The 19483-nt window shown below is 42.1% G+C and overlaps 1 protein-coding gene across 7 annotated transcripts in view; it reads right to left on the bottom strand.

Moving 5' to 3' along the window:
• The window catches only part of LOC140394858 (double-stranded RNA-specific editase 1-like), a 424458-nt gene that overhangs the window by 221389 nt on the left and 183586 nt on the right, over positions 1-19483 (bottom strand). The window contains exon 1 of one of the 7 annotated variants that reach the window (XM_072482031.1): positions 3070-3506. The exons of the other annotated variants lie outside the window; for them this stretch is intronic. Coding sequence (XP_072338132.1) covers positions 3070-3169 — 100 coding nt within the window. The 5' untranslated portion in view covers positions 3170-3506. Of the gene's footprint in view, positions 1-3069; positions 3507-19483 lie in introns of those variants that run through there. 7 annotated transcript variants of the gene reach the window in all.

Here is a 19483-nt window from a genome sequence, read left to right as displayed (position 1 = left end):
AAGTACTTTGCAGTCAGTAGCTTCTCTTATGCTGATGTCATTTTATTTGGATGTTAACTTAATTTTTTTACTTCAAGTAAATGCTTTTTTCCCTTTCCCAAAAGTGCATCCATGTACTGATAGTTCTAGTTATTTTAACCCATTTCATTGTTCATCACTTCACACCAGTCTATGAAAACATCTAATTTGTTTAGCCTATTTACTTAACCAACACAGAACCATGTCGACTATCAATCACTTATTGTATCATTGAACCTGACCATGTATTTTGGGTCAATCAGCAAAATTCATATTACAAAAATGCTCTCCTCCAGATCTCTTGGCAGCTAAAGTCAAGTCATAACCCTTTTCCAGGCAAAGCTCCATCTGGCCAGTATAGGTTATGCAATCCATCGGGCAGATACTGAAACGACTGTGCAATCCCCGACTCCGTCAAGCTCTTTGATTTTCCACTGCTTTATGGAATAGTCTGTTCCATAAATTCACTACACTTTAAGGTTATTATCTTTAAATTATCCTCTTCTAAGGTCAAGCTAGATTATGGGGTTCATGGCAATTTCAAATATGTCGCTGTAAGATTCAGTCATTTTGACTTTTTAAAAAAATATATAATCGCCAGACTAACAACCCCAGACTCGAACTAGTTTTACTCATGCCATTAATTCCAAAAGACACAAAAATCATAGAATTCCTTCAGTGCAGACGACCATTCGGCCCATTGAGTCTGCGCCAACCCGCTGAAAGAGCTGTACCTAGGCCCCAAACCTATCCCCATAACCCAGTAACCCTGTCTAACCTTTTGGACACTTTGGGGCAATTTAACATGGTCAATCCACCTAACCTGCAATTCTTTGGACTGTGGGGAAAACGGAACATCCAGAGGAAACTCATGCAGACATGGAGAGAACACAAACAGTCACCAAAGGTCGGAACTGAACTCGGGTCCGTGGCGCTGTGAGGCAGCAGTCTAACCAGTGCTAAAATGTCATCAGCTAGCTTCTGAATATCCAAATAAAGGATATCCACAACTAGCTCCACGTTCCCGATTTGAGTTTAATTATTTTAAGAGCCACAGCAACCAGACTACGATATATGACTAATTGCCTATTCTTTAGGGCACCTGCATTTTCATTACTTAAGGATATTTGACTGACTGACCTATATTTCTCAATCAACCCTCTCCTTTTTTAAAAAAAAGGATAGATCAGAATAAAATGAAGCACCTGCCAGTCCCATACGTCTGTGTTACTTGGGCTCCTAAAATATTTAAGCAGATATAGGCACCTCTTCTCTCATTTCTTTGAGAATTACCCATCTGGTACTGTATTTAGACATTTGCACTGAGTGGAAATGTATTTTAGTGCAATTTTAATTGATCTCCATGCACTAGGTTTCAGACAAAGTAAGATCTGAAATGTGTCCACATTTGCAAAGAATAAAATATCTAGTTCTTGTAACCCTGACCTGTTAACGTTGATGTATAAATTAAGAGTCACGAGAACAGAGAACATTTTGAGCGAAAATCACTGCGCAACAGTTTTTGGACGATTAATTTCAGGACAATCTCATTTTTAGAGCTTGTTTTAGAGCTTTAAATTAATCCTAACACCCTTTACTTTTGGTGGATGTAACACATTATTCGTCAGTCAAGAATTCAAGCATGCAAAATGCTCTCAAGACCATGGTTACAATAGCTGGCCTATGGAGGTACATAATATCTGTGGATGACTTGTGCTCCAATGTTCCTCAATTTTAGGAATCACTTTGCTCCAGGTCTGAGATATGGAACATGTTGTTTCAAATCACATGATAATTTGACACATAATTAACATTAATCTCACCAAAGAAAACAACCAAAAGAATCCTTGTAATTTTGAAATTCAATTAATGCAAGGAACAGGATGATATAGATCCAAGATCACTGGCATAGTAAAGATAGCGGAATAGTTTCAGAAAATACAGGCAGGTAGAAATCTTTCATGTAACACTTGGTCCTGAACTCTCATTCTGTATATTTACATTTATGCTTGCCTTAATGATTTGAGATTTGGGAAATTGAAAATTATTGCTGACTGATTATATCCAGCTGAATATTAAAGCTCCATAAGGCTAAGTACTACAATTAAGACCTCAAAAGATAGAAGGCAGCAGGTCTCAGGTGAATAAATAAATCATCTTGCTGCACTCAAGGCGGACAGCTCCCCACCTGCACTGCCAAACTAAGGTTACTCTCATGCACAGCACCATTTACTGAAAGGTCACCTCCTAGGATATGTTAAATATAAGCACTGTACATGGTTAAGTCTCAGAAACACAATCCCAGTCCCTTCAATTCTGTGCCGACACAGATTAACCTGGTGTTTTTCAGAAAACTCAACAGACATGACCTCAAATCCCACATTCTCATCCTCCCTTCACATTTATCCTGTAATTAAATCAACTGTTGAGGTCAAGTCCTGGCATGTATTTTAAGGTCCCAAGCTGAGGTCATCTCCTGACTTAAAAGCTTTTACATTCCCTTTCACCCATCTTTAGAAGGTCAAATATACATCTTCCCTAATTATCCAAGCTGGGGTGAATATAAATTTGGATGTCATGATATGGTTTAAATAGTCCAATATGAAAAAGCAGGATTACTAATTATTGAGATAGTCTACAGAAAATTGACAATTTATTTTACTGTGCAACTAAAAACAATTAACTGCATTTAGTTATATAGAGGATCATTTAATGTTCATTCAGAATTGGTTGAAATGTTGCAAGAAACATTTAACAGTCTCTTAGCAGGCAAACCACAGGAGTGCAAACATCAGCACGGCTATAAATTTTGAGTCTGTTTTAACATTCTGTGTGAAATGTTACTCAAGTTCCCCCCCAAAAAAATCGTAATTAACCTCTGGAAAGACAACAAATAACTGTACTCTGTCCTCCTCCTCCTCCCCCCCAATGCTACACAAGTATGCAATGTGCAAAAGGAATCAACACTTTGATATCATACGTCTATATGCTCAACCAGCAGCTCTCACGATTTCAAGCATACAATAAAAAAAAGTAGGAATTAAACTCTACCTTTCCTTTCTGACCGCTTCTTCCGACGCCTTTTGAACTTGCGCCTGACCAGATGAATAAAGGTGCCCATGTTGAGTGTCGCAGCCAGCAGAGAAGCCATACAGCACTGAGCTGGCTGTGCAGCTTGAACAGGTCAGTGGCGCGCTAAATCTCTCCGTCTGACTTAACAAAGTATATTAATACAGCAATTCATTTAAGCTATCACGCGCCTGCAGAGGTGACAGTTAACCCTGCTCTGGCTCTTTCACAGTCCCAGCTTCTTCATAATGTGAGATAGGCAGCAACTGCACTTTCTCTCCACCCAAAGCCAGCTGGGCTACAAACAAAAGGGGTTTCACCTTCAAACACAGTCCTACATATTTTGAGACCTCTTGACAAATAGCAGTACAATTAAGAGCTGGTAAGCTCATTTATTCCTCTAGCCCCTCCACCTCCCCAACCAGTGATGAAAAGCATACACACACACACAAGATACAAGCTTGGATCCAATTATAATTCTTTTCCCCTTATGACATCATGTGTACTACCTCCTGTGTACGACACAACAAAAACTGCCTGCAGAGGGATTGTTTAAGTGATGTGAACTAGCTTGTGTGCACTTGTAGGAAATATATCCAACCCCCCACCCCCACACACACATTCTCTCTCTCTCTATTCCCAGTGGACCACTAGCCAGTTTCAATCTCAGTTGCCAGGGCTACAATAGGGAGAATATCAGCATTCGAGCTAATTACTCTAACATTTTTAATATAATTACACATTATAGCCTCTGCCATTCACCTTTCAAAATAAGTTAGGACAAACATCTTCAGCATTATGAACATTTTCAGTCATCTGCAAGAATGCAGCACTGGAGTAGTCATATAAAATGATACATTTTCAAACTCACACCATAATTCACAAACAGCGACCAGCTTTACTTATCATAATGGTTCAGATTTTCAAACACCCACGAATTAATAGTTTTCTTATAGTTAAAAGCTGCTTTTGACACACTACCCAAGAGCACTAAACTGCAAGCTTACTGACTATTGCAATGAATGAAAATTACTACGACTGCCTTTTACTCAAAGTTTGGTTTCTACAGCCAAAACAAACGCAAAGTTGTTTTAAAAAAGGGGTGGCATAGTAGCACAGTGATTAGCACTGTTGCTTCACAGCACCAGGGCCCCAGGTTCGATTCCTGGCTTGGGTCACTGTCTGTGTGGAGTCTGCACATTCTCCCGTGTCTGCGTGAGTTTCTTCCGGGTGCTTTTCCCTCCCACAAGTCCCAAAGGACGTGCTTGTCAGGTGAAATGGACATTCTGAATTCTTCCTCAGTGTACCCGAACAGGCGCTGGAATGTAGCAACTAGGGGATTTTCATAGTAACTTCATTGCAGAGTTAATGCAAGGCTACATGTGACAATAATAAAGATTAAAATAAAGATTATGAAAAGAAAACACACATCACAAAGATCATGATTTTAGATCAATTTGCTACAATGAACATTTTACACGAACTCTGAAAATTATTCCTCTTCATGTACATGTCAAAGTTCTCGAATTTGCTTCCACCACTTTTCATACGTGTTTCAGATCTTCTCATTCTGAAAATATTTCAACTTTTCCACCCAGTTCTTTTGTTAATGATGAGGAAATCTGTGTTCCCCACCCCCCATTACCACCCCACTTGCCGGAGTAAACAGTTCCTCTTTGCTTGCTATAAAACCCCACCTAATTTTGAATACTCCAAGAGGTCCTCCTTTCAATCTTCTCGCGCTCATGAAAACTATCCCAGTTTCTCCAATCTCTTCAGGTAACCAAGATTAATCTTTGAAAGAAATATTCTGATCAGGCGCTCACAAATCATATTTTCAATGACAATATCTGACGGAATGGACGGACATACAAACTCCACACAGACGGTCACCCAAGTTCAGAATTGTACCTGGGTCACTGGCGCAGTGAGGCGGCAGTGCTAACCACTGTGCGACCATGCTGCCCAGTATATGATTACTGCAGTCATGTTTTTCAAAATCCTGGCTTGAAAGGCTGAGATGCAATTAAAGAATCATAAAAAGACCATAATTCATTCCAGCCATGGATAAAGTTTGGGCTAATGGATTTTTGTTTAAAGAAGGTTCCCTGGGGAATAGATAATTAGAGACAATGTGTTTAGTTTGGTAAGATGGTGCAGTTAATGGAAGGAGCCGGTGTTGAAGCAGTCAGGCGTTGAGGTTTTTTTAGCTTTAGATTGGGATGTGAACAAACTAGAAGCTGATCTCAAAACAGTGAGTTTAGATCTGTCTGTGGACAGACTAGCAGTTTCTGGGAAAAGCAGTTCAGTTAAACATTTGACTGGGGCAAGACCAGACAAGCAACTGTTCTCAAGACAATGAGTTAAAGATTTCCCTGTGTACAGGGCAGGAGCAGTGTCGCAGGCTGACAGTTTAAACAGTAGTTTGAGACAGTCAAGAATGTGCAGCTGGTTCCTGAAGGACTTCTCTTTCTCAAAGTGGTTTATCAAAGTGGTTTATCCACGACATCTTTTACAGCAAGTATTCCTAAGTCTACTAACTGTATTTAAAATGGATTGTGACCGGAGATGGGGTTTATTGAAGTTTTGTTTCATTCTATTGATAAGCATTGTTTAATTGATAATTGAAAGCTATTTGTCTTTATTGTTTTTAATAAATTTAGAGTGCCCAATTCATTTTTAGGTTGTGGGGGCGAAACCCACGCAAAAACGGGGAAAATGTGCAAACTCCACACAGACAGTGACCTGGAGCCGGGATTGAACCTGGGACCTTGGTGCTGTGAGACAGCAGTGCTAACCACTGCGCCGCCGTGCTGCTGCTATTTGTCTTTATGACATTAAAGTTAGTAATACTATGTTCATAGTAAAGTTTATTTTAATATACCACATCCCTATTTGTGCCTGAAATCACTCCTGGAGTCAAGTATCCTTTCCTCACAATCTTACAAATTAAATATTGGGGTTTCTGTCCAGTATCCTAGAACCTGGTGGGGTCTGGTATGGGATCGTAATAATAGGGACTAGCACTTAAGAGAAAATTTGGAATCTTCCCAGCGATGCACAAACCATTTACTCTGTTATAAACAGGGGCAGTCTCAATAACCTCTACATTAAATGTGACATTTGTAATTCCCTATACCTGTAAAGTCTGGAAGAATTTATTTTTGGCTACCCTACAAAAGATCATCCATCATCCTATACATTTGAGGCGGCAAAGTTATTTGCATATGCGCATGATGATGCTTGGGAGCAACATCATACCAAAGATGCTGGAAATCTGAAATTAAAACAGAAAATGCTGGATAAACTCAGGAGGTCTGACAGCATCTGTGGAGAGAAACAAGAGTTTTAACATTTCGGGTCTAAATGACGCTTGCACAGAACATTTCTCTGTTTCTCTCCACAGATCCTGCCAGACCTGCTGAGTTTATCCAGCATTTTCTGTTTTCATCTTGCCAAAGGAGCTTTAGACTGAGCGGAATGCGATACATATGACTCCTTAGAGGAACTCTATTGAGTGCACAACATCAGGATGAGTACAGTAAATTACTATTCAGGGATAAAGTGCATGATTCAAACATTCTGAACAACCTGACAGAAATCTCAGCATATGCAAGCAAGTAACCATCACGTCCACATTCAGAGTATCCATATTTCAAGCAATTCACAATTAAATAGTGTACATCCAAGTGGTGCTGACAGGACTCAAAAGCTTAGCATTCCAAAAACAATGACAGAAAACTTAACTAAGATGCATTATTTTGTGGTGATTAATGCCCAGTTTTACAACAGTAAAGCAGGGTTCTATTAACAATGTCACATTCGTGAACCAGAGTCTCTGGTGATCAAGGTATACCCAAGGTGGACAGTTATCAGAATGGGCACAGTTTGACCATAAAGAGAAGCCTTTTATGTAAAGCCAAGTGTGGTAATTGGCTCAAGGAGGTCAGGCCATTTATACAAACCCCTATATAGGCCATTCAGACCCTTGAACCTGTTCCAGCAGAGAGGCCTAATCGAGGTATTCAAAGTTACAAAGGGTTTTCATAAAGCAGTCAAAACTACTTGCTTTCGCAAGTTGGTAGATAACTAGATGGCATAGATTTACAGTAATTGGCAAAAGAATGAGAATGAAGTTAGAAATATTTTCAGCGTGGAAGATCTGGAACACATGGAAATGTGGTGGACACAAATTCTATAATAACTTCCATCCTTTCCCTGGACGTGGATGGGATGGTCACTACTGTTGTATATGGTAAGATTTCCTTAGGATTGTTCAGAATGTTTGAATTATCTGCTTCATTCCCCAGAACGGTAACTTACTGCACTTGCTCATTCAGATGTTGTGCACTGAATAGAATTCTCCCAAGTAGGCATACATCTTCAGCTCAGACTACAGCTCCTTTGACAAGATGACTAATCAGCATCTCATTCCATTTACCAACCTTGTTCCAAATCTCTCAAGATCCTTACCCAACAAAAAGAAAATCTATCAACATGGTTCTAATAGAAGCTCACTGGCCTGAAACATCAACTCTATTTCTCTCTTCACACGTTGCCAGACACGGCGAATGGTTCCAGCATTTTCCATTTTTATTTCGAATCTCCAACAGGATTTTGCTTTACTCAGAATGTCAGTCCTGAATTTGTGGATTGATCCCCAGAGTCAACAGTCTTTACAGGGAGAATGTGCCAGATTTCCATTACCCTTTGCATGAAGAAATACATCAGCCCGAAACAGCCTACCTTTAAATATTAGAAATGGGCTCCCTTTTTCGAGAAGCTGAATCTTTCTCATTTCTCCAACTCTAAACTATGTAAAACTAATAGGGAGATTTTGCTTACATAACAGAATATTCCCACTTTAATTCCAGTGTATTAAGAATTCCACAAAGAACACCAACCACAGCAGACATGAAGAAAATGATACCTGCTGCATGACCCCAGCTGCAGGGGCTGTCGCAGTTGTCTGCTGATAATAGTCATTAGCATTCACCAAATTAAAATACTGTATTTCCTAAGGAAAGCCTCTCTTTTAAAGCAAACCACTCAGACAGGTCAAATAATACTGAACACAGTCACATAACAAACACTCTAATGTTGTTTTATTCAAAGGCACTTGCCATGAAAAGCCTGACAGTACAAGTAAAGAGCGTTCTTTAATTGCCTGAAATTGTATGCCATAAACTGTGGAACCTGAAAACCGTGCATTAGTTGATTCGTTGCGCAATAATTTATTCCGAGAATAATGCCCTCGAGAAGCAGCCCCAGAGTGATCAAAAGAGCTTGCAGTGTCCTTGCTCCTGGAATGTGCAGAAGTGAAATACGTAAGAATTACCTCAAATTAACAAGAATTGTGTTCAAGTGAACCGTCCTGTAACTGAAATACGCTGTATATGAAATCTGTCAGTGGTACGTGCAAGTTACGGATGCAGGTTTATATGCCATGTGTGTGTGCGCACTTGTGTGTTTGTGATGTCCCATCACATCACACTATGCCAATTTCACCCAACAATCTGGTTCTTCCAGGGACAAATTCCAACACACCCCACACATTTGGTCCAGTGTCAATCCAACTGACATTGCTCTCGTATCACTGAGGAGGAGCACAAAATTATCAATTTTTCCCCCCAGAATGGTCAAACCATCAATCTTTTCAGCTGTCAGTGTAATGTGTACACTTTCACTTAACACTCCCATTCATCAAATTTACAAACACTATGGTCTGGATGTTGTGTTACAAACGAGGCTATCACCACCAAGTTATTATGGAGTGAAGTGGGCAGCACAGTAGCAGAATGCTTAGCACTGTTACTTCACGGTGCCAGGGACCTGGATTCGATTCCTGGCTTAGGTCACTGTCTGTGCGGAGTCTGCATGTTCTCCAGTGTCTACGTGGGTTTCCTCCGGGCGCTCCAGTTTCCGTTCCAAAAGAAGTCCTTGTTCTGTGAATTGGACATTCTGAATTCTCCCTCAGTGCGCCCGAACAGGTGCCGGGGTGTGGCGACTAGGGGATTTTCACAGTAACTTCATTGCAGTGTTAATGTAAGCATAGTCGTGACACTAAAGATAAAGATAATTATTATAAAATGGACAACTTCCACAGAACGCACATATGTATGAATTATCCTGTTGCTCCACAACTGTGTTCTAACACTACCTTGCTGACTGATTTTCAAAATCATTCAAAATCAATGTAGTGACATGAAGAACTGAACAGCATAATTTGGGGTGCTCGTGAAAGGCACCAGAAAAGGTTAATAAGCATTCATTCAGGTATAAGTGAATATTTCATGACACCGTCAGTAATAATTATTACCAAGCAACTTTCCTGATCCTGAAAATGTATTTTTTTTTACAAATATGGGGCGGGATTCTCCGACCCCCCCCGCCGGGTCGGAGAATCGCCGGGGGCTGGCGTGAATCCCTCCCCCGCTGTGTCCCGAACTCTCTGCCACCAGAGATTCGGCAGGGGAGGGAATCGCGCCGCACCGGTCGGCGGGCCTACCCCTGGCGATTCTCCGGCCCGCGATGGGCCGAATTCCCGCCGCTGTCAACCCTCTCCCGCCAGCATGGATTAAACACCTACCTTACCGGCAGGAGCAGGCGGCGCGGGCGGGCTCCGGAGTCCTTGGGGGGGGGGGGGGGGGGGGGATCTGGCCCCGGGGGGGTGCCCCCACCGTGGCCTGGCCCACGATCGGGGCCCACTGATCCGCGGGCGGGCCTGTGCCATGGGGGCACTCTTTTTCTTCCGCCTTCGCCATGGTCTTCACCATGGCGGAGGCGGAAGAGACCCCCTCCTCTGCGCATGCGCGGGGATGACGTCAGCAGCCGCTGACGCTCCCGCGCATGCGTGGACTTACGCAGGCCGGCGAAGTCCTTTCGGCCCTGTCTGGCGTGGCGCCAAAGGCCTTCCACGCCAGCCGGTGGAGCGGAAACCACTCCGGCGCAAGCCTAGCCCCTCAAGGTGAGGGCTTGGCCCCTAAAGGTGTGGAGACTTCCGCACCTTTGGGGCGGCCCGACGCCGGAGTGGTTCCCACCACTCCATCACACCGGGACCCCCGCCCCGCTGGGTAGGGGAGAATCCCACCCATGGTGTCTCGTTCCTTCAGAATTTAATCAGTACTGGAAATATTTTTCAAAACTCATTTTCTTTTTACTTTTTTCTGTCTGTCTTCTATCCCTCTTTGTGTCTTAATCGCTTCTTCCATTTTTATTTCGCTTTCTGTACGATTTAAATTAATTTATAATACCTGATTCATCTTTTATGGTTTAAACTCTAAATAATCTTCACTGAGACATGTAGTCTGATTGTTTCTTGCTCTGACCACACTGGATCAGATGTCTGGTAACAACAAGTGCCTCCTCAAAAGCTTTCAAAATGTTATGAACAGCTGTCAGCGTAGAGAATGATGGTATAAGTTCCTTCACTGCTAACTCCAAAATTTGGTTCACATGTTCCTATTCCCTCTATGTCCGCTACTTTCACATTTTTCCCAAAGCAAGACATTCTGCATTCTAAAATCCCTGGGTTTGATCACTCAACAACATCAACACTCAGTTGCCGGACAGAATCTGTCCTGGGAAGTCCAAAACCATTCAAGTCACCATCTAGTACATATATTAAATCAGTGCATTTGTGCACTGCAGCAATTAATGGCCATCTCCCCCTTTCATGACCTTCAATGATATTAACCTAGAAAATATCTGACAAGTAATCAGAATGAGAAAAGCATAGCCAAGGATAATAGGAACAGAACATGCTGGAAATACTCAGCATATCTGGCAGTTTCTTTGGGAAAACAGAGTTAACTGAATCTGACGGAAGGTCAACGACCTGAAACGTTTTCACTGATTAGCTCTCCACAGAAGCTGCCAGGCCTGCTGATTATTTCCAGCATTTTGTTTTTATCTCAGATCTCCAGCGCTGCAGTATTCTGATTTTGTATGAGCATAGCTAAAGTATACAGATAACAACAAAATATAAACTAGCATGAGGGGAGAAATGAGGCTATGACAGGTGAGGACCTTGAGAGGATTGTTATCACTAAGGAGGTAGTGATGGGCAAGCTAATGGGGCTAAAGGTAGACAAGTCTCCTGGACCTGATCGAATGCATCCCAGAGTGCTAAAAGAGATGGCTAGGGAAATTGCAAATGCACTAGTGATAATTTACCAAAATTCTCTTGACTCTGGGGTGGTCCCGGCGGATTGGAAATTAGCAAACGTGACACCACTGTTTAAAAAAGGAGGTAGGCAGAAAGCGGGTAATTATAGGCCAGTGAGCTTAACTTCGGTAGTAGGGAAGATGCTGGAATCTATCATCAAGGAAGAAATAGCGAGGCATCGGGATGGAAATTGTCCCATTGGACAGACGCAGCATGGGTTCATAAAGGGCAGGTCGTGCCTAACTAATTTAGTGGAATTTTTTGAGGACATTAACAGTGCGGTAGATAACGGGGAGCCAATGGATGTGGTACTTCTGGATTTCCAGAAAGCCTTTGACAAGGTGCCACACAAAAGGTTGTTGCATAAGATAAAGATGCATGGCATTAAGGGGAAAGTAGTAGCATGGGTAGAGGATTGGTTAATTAACAGAAAGCAAAGAGTGGGGATTAATGGGTGTTTCTCTGGTTGGCAATCAGTAGCTAGTGGTGTCCCTCAGGGATCAGTGTTGGGCCCACAACTGTTCACAATTTACATAGATGATTTGGAGTTGGGGACCAAGGGCAATGTGTCCAAGTTTGCAGACGACACTAAGATAAGTGGTAAAGCAAAAAGTGCAGAGGATACTGGAAGTCTGCAGAGGGATTTGGATAGGCTAAGTGAATGGGCTAGGGTCTGGCAGATGGAATACAATGTTGACAAATGTGAGGTTATCCATTTTGGTAGGAATAACAGCAAAAGGGATTATTATTTAAATGATAAAATATTAAAACATGCCGCTGCGCAGAGAGACCTGGGTGTGCTAGTGCATGAGTCGCAAAAAGTTGGTTTTCAGGTGCAACAGGTGATTAACAAGACAAATGGAATTTTGTCCTTCATTGCTAGAGGGATGGAGTTTAAGACTAGGGAGGTTCTGCTGCAATTGTATAAAGTGTTAGTGAGGCCACTCCTGGAGTATTGTGTTCAGTTTTGGTCTCCTTACTTGAGAAAGGACGTACTGGCACTGGAGGGTGTGCAGAGGAGATTCACTAGGTTAATCCCAGAGCTGAAGGGGTTGGATTACGAGGAGAGGTTGAGTAGACTGGGACTGTACGCGTTGGAATTTAGAAGGATGAGGGGGGATCTTATAGAAACATATAAGATTATGAAGGGAATAGATAGGATAGATGCGGGCAGGTTGTTTCCACTGGCGGGTGAAAGCAGAACTAGGGGGCATAGCCTCAAAATAAGGGGAAGTAGATTTAGGACTGAGTTTAGGAGGAACTTCTTCACCCAAAGGGTTGTGAATCTATGGAATTCCTTGCCCAGTGAAGCAGTAGAGGCTCCTTCATTAAATGTTTTTAAGATCAAGATAGATAGTTTTTTGAAGAATAAAGGGATTAAGGGTTATGGTGTTCGGGCCGGAAAGTGGAGCTGAGTCCACAAAAGATCAGCCAAGATCTCATTGAATGGTGGAGCAGGCTCGAGGGGCCAGATGGCCTACTCCTGCTCCTAGTTCTTAAGTTCTTATGAGTAAGAGGATCCTCTAACTCTGATGTTTGCTCCATGTTGACAAATCATAAAAGTCAGATTTTGGCACATGTGAATGAAACAATAATTGGTGAACAAGATTATCAAGGGCCTGTTTAGCTCAACATCTTCAAATTTAATGAAAACCACTTTTAGCATTAAACATTTAGGCCATGTTCCAGTGTTTAAATCCCACTTCTCCCCACCTTTGTAACTTCCTCTGGACAACTCGCTCAATCCCAATGTTTCTGTTTCAACCTCTTGTGCATCCATATGCCTTTCACCTCACTCGACAACCATACCTTCAGCTACCTAGGCTCCATGTCCTCCCGAAACCATGTGCCTCTGCATCTCACTTGAAACCCACCTCTCTGGGTCACCCGTGTACTTCTATCCTTCCCTTCTACAATGCTGCACTGATTTCTCCTTGCATCATTATGAGATGTTTTGGAATGTATTGCTACATTAAAGACACTTCAGAAATGGAATCTATTACTGGGGCAGATCTTTAACTATTAAGAAAAAGATCATACACATATTTGCTTCATCTACATTCCAAGGAAACATGAAACACAAAAATGTTATTCACAACTTCTTTAAGAGACGTACAATTGATCCTGTATTGGAATCCAAACAGCCTACTTAATTTCTGCATAAAAAGTCTGCAAAGTAATCAAGCATTTACATCCCCCATTCTCTACTACTCGCCACTTTCCAAGGATTCTTCCCTTCTCCCAAACACATAGCAGCCAGAAAACCATTATGCCTCCTGCCATATTTTGTCATCTCACTATCCACCTATCCCTACAGCTAACAATCATCCCATTATATTTATTCAGTCTAATCAACATTAATTGCTTTTGTTCAGAATCTGGTCCATATATCCATTGTCTAATTTTGTCTACTTGTTCTGCACTCAGGACAATCTGACACAGTTATGCCAGATAACTTACTCACACCTGCTTAGAGCTACACCATCTATTCGTCTTGGACTTCTGAAGACCTGATGTTTTCTTGTCCAGTGCAAACAAGTGCAGAACAGACTTACCTCACAATTTAAGAGCTGGAATCATCCTCATCATTCCTGAGCACTTTCTAAAGCATTAGTGCTCCTTTGAAATCAATATCTTCAAAATTGCATTAAGTATTCCAATTTAGAAGTATTTCAATATTTTAATCCAAGCCTTGCTCTGGCCAGAAAGCTCTTGAATATTCAATAATTCTATCAAATCCTTTTCACTTCCCACATTTACTGACATATTTTGTCATCTACAGTAATTTGCTGATCTTTGTTACAGTATAGATTTCCTTTTATTTACCTAGATTAAAACCATGTACCGTCATTTATCTAATTAATATAGATCTTTCGACGATATAAAATTACTATTGCAATAAGTTCAATGTCACAAGTAACATTCTACTCCAACTAGCGCGAAGAGTGAAGAGTGAAAAATTCTGCTCAATGCTGCACAGTAATATCTCATCAGAAACAGTATTTCACAAGAGATGCTTCAACGCCCTCTGCTGGATATATTTATCCTTGAATGAATAATCAATTGATAAAATAATACTAATTTCTTTTGGCTTTAATTAAAACTTCTATGTCTTCAGTCTCGTTCAAAAACGAGGTGCAGAAACTTACTGACAATTTGTTTAAACAGGTTTGTTTATTTACACATTAAAAAGAATCAGATCTGTGGAACTCAAAGGACTGGCCACTTACACAGGAGTCGGGTAACACGCAATTAACATTTAACAAAAGAATTAGGAGCAGGAGGCCATTTGAGTCTGCTTCTCCATTGAATAAGATTATGGCTGATCTAATTGTGACCTCAACTCCACATTCTTACCCACCTCCACATTCCTACCCATCCCGATTACCTGATGACTCCCTTGTTAGTTAGGAATGTATCTACCTCTGCCTTAAATATATACAATGACTCTGCCTCCCCCACTCTCTGGGGAACAGAGTTCCAAAGCCTCAGCCCTCAGAAAAAAATCCTCCTCATTTCCCACTTAAATGGGTGACCACTTAAGACGGCACAATGGTTAGCACTGCTGCCTCACAGCGCCAGGGACTCGGGCACGATTCCAGCCTGTGTGGAGTTTGCACATTCCCCAGTGTCTGTGTGGGTTTCCTCCCACAGTCCAAAAATATGCAGGTTATGTAGACTGGTCATGATCAATGCGTGGGGCTACGGGGATAGGGTGGGGAGTGGGGCTAGGTAGAGTGCTCTTTCGGAGGGTCGGGGTAGACCTTCTGCATTATAGAGATTCTATGGACCCCATATTTTTTAATCTGTGTCCGCTAGTTCTAACTTTCCCCACAAGTGGAAACGTCCTTTCAGTATCGACAGTAGGAGAGAGAGGGAGGGAGAGAGAGCTCCAGGGCCACGGGTTCAATTCCAGCCTTGGGGTCACTGTCTGTGCAGAGTCTGCATGTTCTCCCGTGTCTGCGTGGGTTTCCTCCGGGTGCTCCAGTTTCCTCCCACAGTCCAAAGATGTGCAGGTTAGGTGAATTGGCAATGATAAATTGCCCCTTAGCATCTGAAAGGTTAGATTGGGTTACGAGGATAGGGTGGAGGTGTGGCTTAAGTAGGGTGCTCTTTCCGAGGGCTGGTGCAGACTCGATGGACAGAATGGACTCCTTCTGCACTGTAGGGATTCTAAGATTCTACTCTATCCAAGTCCACTTAAGATCTCATTTTTCAATACAATTACTTGTCATTCTTCTAAGCTCCAATGGATGCATGCACAGCCTGTCCAACCTCTTTTCATAAGATAATGCCCCAATCCCAGGTATCAATCAAGTGAACCCTAGCTAAACTGCGTCCAATGCATTTATACCCTTACTTAAATAAGGGGACCAAAGCTGTAAACTGTAGACCAATATTCCATTTGCCTTCCTGATCACCTGTTGTGTCTGCATACAAACCGCTTGCGATTCATGTACCAGGTCACCCAGATCCCTCCTTACGCAGAGTTCTGCAATCTCTCTCTATTTAAATAATATGCTGCTTTTCTATTCTGAGTGTCAAAGTGGATCAGTTCACATTTTCCAAAAGAATTTCCAAAAGAACACAAAGTTCTCAGATACAAAATTCAGGGAAAATAAATGCTATAAGGGTACAGTTTGATTTTGTCTGTTCAAGGAGTTAACTGTGAGCATATTTGTAACAGATCATTTTGACTGCACTTATTTGCCTTTTATTCAATAAAGCCAAAGATCTTCAAACTTACTGCTACCATTTTTGAAGTCTTTAATAACATCTCACAATGGTGCAACACCTCATATCTAAAAGTAATTCACAGGTATGATTTTTTGCATCATCCTCAGCATATTGTTGACCACTATCTTGGACATTCTCAGACGGTATGGGCAGTTCAGGCATACATTGACAGCAGTCTAAAATACAAACTGAAATAAGATAGCATAAAAGGTGGAAAGGACATGCAGACATTGGAATTCATGGAGCTTGGACAGATTCACATCAATCATAAAACAACCTGTATTTGTACAGCGTCTTTAATGTAGTAAAAAGTTCAAAGTGTGCCACATGATTAAACAAGCATGACACCTAGCTAAGAGCTGTGAGGACTGATGACAAAATACTTGGTCAAAGAACTATTTTTAAGGTAAGAAAGAGAGGGAAAAAGTATTTTTAAAGTAAGAAAGAGAGGGATAATAAGCAGAGTGCTTGAAGATGAAAATTTGAGCTGAGAGCCTAAGCAGTTGAAGGCACAGTCACTGATAAAAGAAGAAGGAAAATGGAGATGTAGAAAGTCAAATATTTGGGAGAGTTTTAGCATATAGAAAAAAAAGCTAAAAACATCTTTAATAATGAATTAGCAATAGCTTGTATAACTGCAGCGAAATAAGCTAAAAAATGAAAATTACAAAGACAAAGAGTGATGAAAATGAGTAAAGACTCAAATTTTAAACTGCAAAAAAAAAAAAGCAACTCTTTTATTAAAATAAATTTAGAGTACCCAATTAATTTTTTCCAATTAAGGGGCAATTTAGCGTGGCCAATCCGCCTACCCTGCTCATCTTTGGGTTGCGGGGGCGAAAATCACTCAAACACGGGGAGAATGTGCAAACTCCACACGGACAGTGACCCAGAGCCGGGATCGAACCTGGGACCTCAGCGCCGTGAGACAGCAGTGCTAACCACTGCACCACCGAGGAACAGTTAGTCCAGTGGGCGAGGAATCGGATGATCCTTCGGGTTTAATTTCACCAAATCTAATTTTACATTTCGAGACAGCATCAGTACTTTTACTCAAGCTTTTGAATTCTCAGCAACCCAGCAGAAGTAGAACAAAGATGTCTGTCCCAATAGATAAAATACTCTCCTTTTGATGCCTCTTTTATCAGACTACGTGACCAACATCCAATCCTGTAGGTGTTATAATTTCCTCCAGTTAATCAGTGGGAAGCACGAGATCAGACAACAAACTTCAATCCCTTATCACAAATTCCAAGGCACCCAAGATCAACAGTACAATGGCCAAAGGAGAAAGGAGGCTATATCTCATTTCCCACCACATGGAAAGAATGTTAATTTTCCAACATCTTGACCTTTCAGAAATGAATATAAAAATATCAGTTTGATTCATTAGCAAGCGGAGGTTTGAACCTGGTGTAGGCATAAAGTGCATTTTGCATCACTTGAGCATCCAAATAGCCCCACGCGAACACTAACATACACAAAGGAAACCTGCAATCCTGTTACATTGAACAAGGGGAAACAGTGTTTCCATTGCAGAAAACAGGCATTATTAGTAGCAGTTGATTTTATATTCCTCACAGGTCTTTTTGGAGTTACAATCTGGGTGTGATTTCTAACTGCTAAACTGGCCAATCCTTAAAGACTATAGACCAGACTTGTCCAACCGGCGCCCCACAGGCTGGAATGTGGTCCCCCCACCCCCACCCCATTCTATGTAATCCCTGAACCACTGTTCAAAATGCCAATTAAGACAGGTGAGTGAAGTTCAAGATCTTTGAAAGGGGCTGCTCCTCCAATTACAGGATACTCCTCATGTGAATTTGCTGCTGATAGGCTCTAGAGGGGGAGAGGCTCTTCAGAGCGAGAGCGTGAAGAGAGGGCGCCCGTAAGAGAGAGCACGTGTAAAGGAGAGAGAGCGCAAGTAAGGAGAGAACACGCCTAAAGGAGAGAGCAAGTGTAAGAGAGCGCACGAGTGCACGCGTGAGTGCATGTAAGAAGAGAGGACGCATAAAAGAGAGGGCGTGTAAGAGAGGGCGTGTAAGAGAGAGCGCGCGTAAGAGAGAGCGCGCGTAAGAGAGAGCGCGCGTAAGAGAGAGCGCGCGTAAGAGAGCGCGCGTAAGAGAGAGCGTGCGTAAGAGAGAGCGCGCCTAAGAGAGAGCGCGCGTAAGAAGAGAGCACGTAAGAGAGAGCACGCGTGAGAAGAGAGAGCGCGCGTGAGAAGAGAGAGCGCGTAAGACAGCGTGCGCGTAAGAAGAGAGAGCGCACGTAAGAGAGCGCGCGTAAGAAAACATTTTCAATTTGCTGCTTTGACTTTATTTTTGATCAACAAGTTGTTTCTTTTCTTCATGCTCAATTTTTAAAAATTCATTTATCTTTCCGAAATCTGCTTATCGGCCCAGAGTTAGAAAAAAAATGGAATGTGACCCCACGCAAAAAGGTTGGACAAGCCTGCTTTAGATCTCGCAGCGGTCTAAAGGGATCTAAACAGGATGATTGCAGATTAGTGGCTGCAAAAAAAACTTGCAGATTGCCAGTTGTTTGTAAATTTCTGGCTGCAGATCGACCTTTAGAAAGAATGAAATAATTTTCATGCACAAGATTGAGCAAGCAGCTCGTATTTAAGAGGCCTATCCATCCCAGAACACAAGGATTCTTCAAACACTGGTCCAAAGGAGGAAAAAACAATTATAAACAAAGTAAATCTTCCTAACTTGAATAACATTTATAAGTTATTCCCAATTCACACGTTAACTAATATACTTATCCCCAAATTATATTTAGTTTAAGGGTTTCTCAGTTGCTGATTACATCATTGTTCTAATGGATTGGACAGCAGCCAGTGCTTTTTGTTAATTATTTTTATTGAGGCATTTATAATAAACATCAAACACAACCACGATCAAAACGATAACCAAAAGATAACAAACAGGAGATCACATTGTAACTCAATGAGTAACCAAGAACCGCAGCTCGCCCTCCCTCCCATACCCCCCACCCTCCACTTTTTCTTGTAAACCCTAAACCCCCCCACCCATCGACCCCCTTAAGGCGAATTTAATTTTCTCCAGCCTAAGGAAATCCACAAGGTCGTTCACCCACACCCCCGGCCTCGGAAACTCCGAGTCCCTCCACCCCAACAGGATCCTTCTCTGGGCTACCAGAGAGGCAACATCGGCCTCTCTCACCCCCTGGATTCCCAGGACTTCCGACACTCCAAACACTGCCAATTCTGGACTCGTAACCATCTTCACCCTCAGTACCTCAGACGTCACGTCAGCGAACCCCTGCCAAAATCCGTCCAGCTTCGGGCAGGCACAAAACATGTGAACATGATTCGCAGGCCCTCCCGCACACACCCACACTTATCCTCCACCTGCTCAAAGAACCTACTCATTCTAGCCACCGTCATATGCACCCTATGGACCACCTTAAATTGAATGAGACTCAGTCTGGTGCACGAGGAGGACCCATTCACCCGTCTCAAAGCTT

Source organism: Scyliorhinus torazame, chromosome 2 (assembly GCF_047496885.1).
Source record: "Scyliorhinus torazame isolate Kashiwa2021f chromosome 2, sScyTor2.1, whole genome shotgun sequence".
NCBI classification, from domain to species: domain Eukaryota; kingdom Metazoa; phylum Chordata; class Chondrichthyes; order Carcharhiniformes; family Scyliorhinidae; genus Scyliorhinus; species Scyliorhinus torazame.
This window is presented reverse-complemented; position numbering and strand designations above follow the sequence as displayed.